General features: G+C 62.1%; 1 protein-coding gene across 1 annotated transcript; it reads left to right on the top strand.

The window, feature by feature from the left end:
- Positions 1–59: 59 nt before the first annotated feature.
- Positions 60–1,192, top strand: LOC104513766 (E3 ubiquitin-protein ligase TRIM63-like; the record flags this gene model as incomplete). The annotated part of the gene is given in 6 exon segments (XM_010157228.1): positions 60–155; positions 323–475; positions 477–569; positions 682–704; positions 880–1,004; positions 1,115–1,192. Coding segments are annotated over 6 exon segments (568 nt in total), but the record flags the coding sequence as incomplete, so codon positions are not given.
- Between the last annotated feature and the right edge of the window lie 592 nt (positions 1,193–1,784).

The raw sequence follows: 1,784 nt of genomic DNA, 5'->3' as shown, positions 1-1,784 counted from the left end.
GGAGAAGTCCCTGTCCCCGCTGGGGTTCAAGCTCTTTCTGTCCACCCACCCCTGCCCAGACCGAGCTGAACAACTGCATTTCCATGCTGGTGGCGGGGAATGACCGGATCCAGACAATCATCTCCCAGCTGGAGGACTCGTGCCGGAGTACCGAGGTGAGGAAAAGGAGAACAGGAATCCTCTGAAACCCAGGGGTGAAACCTCAGCCAGGGGGACATTTCGGATGGGAGGGAGCTGGAGCCCACGGAGCAGGGAAGCCCCTGGGATGCTGCTGGTGCCGAGGGACCGCACGCGTGGCATCCCTTGCCCCTCGTCCCCGCAGGAGAACAGCGAGGCGGCCAAGCGGGAGCTGTGCGCTCGCTTCGATGCCTTGGCAGCGCTGCTGGAGGAGAAGAAGTCGGAGCTGCTGCAGCGCATCTCCTGCGAGGAGGGCGACAAGACCGGCTTCGTCCAGGGCCTCATCCGCCAGTATTTTCCGCCAGTACAAGGAGCAGCTGGAGAAGTCGAGCCAGCTGGTGGAGACGGCCATCCAGGCGATGGAGGAGACCGGGGGGGCCACCTTCCTCATGGTGAGACCCTCAAACCCTACCCCTGCCGGTGCCCACATGGGGTCCCACCGGCTCAGGGACATCCCAGCGGCTGCCATATGGCTCCACTCACCTCTCCTCTTTCTCCCCACAGAAAGCCAAGCAGCTTATTAAAACGTAAGTGCCCAAACTGGGGAAAATTTGGCCATCTCAGCCCCTGTCCGGCAGCCGGGCAGGATTCAGCCACGGGGCACCCAAGTGGTGATGCCCTAACCCCCCACCCTGGCACCCTGCGGGCCTCCAGCCCCGTGAGGGGACAGTGGGGGGACATAGCTGTGCTCTCCCTGCCCAGGATCGTGGAGGCCTCCAAGGGCGGCAGGCTGGAGAAGATCGAGCACGGCTACGAGAGCATGGACGCCTTCTCGGTGAGCCTGGACCACCTCGCCGAGGCGGTGCGCGCCTTGGACTTCGAACCCGGTAATTCATCCCCTGACACCCTGGTGCCCCTTCACCAGCTCCCACCGAGCTGGTGGCACCCACTTCCTTTCCCGGTGGCCCTGCGGTGACATTTGACCGCCTGTTTGCAGCCGAGGCAGACGAGGAGTACTTCGATGGGGAGGAAGAAGAGGTGGAGGAGGATGCGGCGCCCGAGAAGACGGTGACGGGTAAGGGGCAGCATGGCTGAGCCCACCTCCCAGGCACCCTCAAGCACTCACAGGGGAGCTCTGAGGGCTTGGAACCCCCCCTTGACCCCCACATCCTCTCCCCTGGCAGCTCCCAAATAGCCGCAGCGGCGTTGCCGGCGCAGGAGAAACGCCGTGGGCACGGGATGTCCGGCGACAAGACTCGGGTCGAGGGGTGGGGGGACACACACCGTGGGGGCCGGCAGCCTCGCGAGCCGGTGCCTGCTCCAGCCAGCACAGGACACTTTTCTATATTAGGTGCAAACAGCACGTTTTGTATCTTCCTTGTTTTGTATATAATTGTCACGGATTTGAATTTTTGTGTATTTTGTAAAGAAAACTGGTGTTTTGGGTGGTTTTGTTTCCCTCGCCTCTCGTTCTCGGCTTGCCAGCCTCACACTGGGCACTGGGAATATTGAGGAGAGGGGGTTCCAGGCCAATGCCATCACCAGCATCCCTGCCAGTGTCCAGCACGGCAGAGGGATGTGTCCCGGTCCAACACTTAATTTTTGGCCTCATTAGCACCTCCGGCAGCGCTGGCACCCTGTGTCTGGCCGCTCGCCCGGGGATGTAA

The sequence above is a fragment of the Eurypyga helias genome, unplaced genomic scaffold (assembly GCF_000690775.1).
Source record: "Eurypyga helias isolate BGI_N326 unplaced genomic scaffold, ASM69077v1 scaffold31968, whole genome shotgun sequence".
Lineage (NCBI taxonomy): Eukaryota > Metazoa > Chordata > Aves > Eurypygiformes > Eurypygidae > Eurypyga > Eurypyga helias.
Note: the sequence above shows the minus strand (reverse complement) of the source record. Positions and strands in the feature narration are given on the sequence as shown.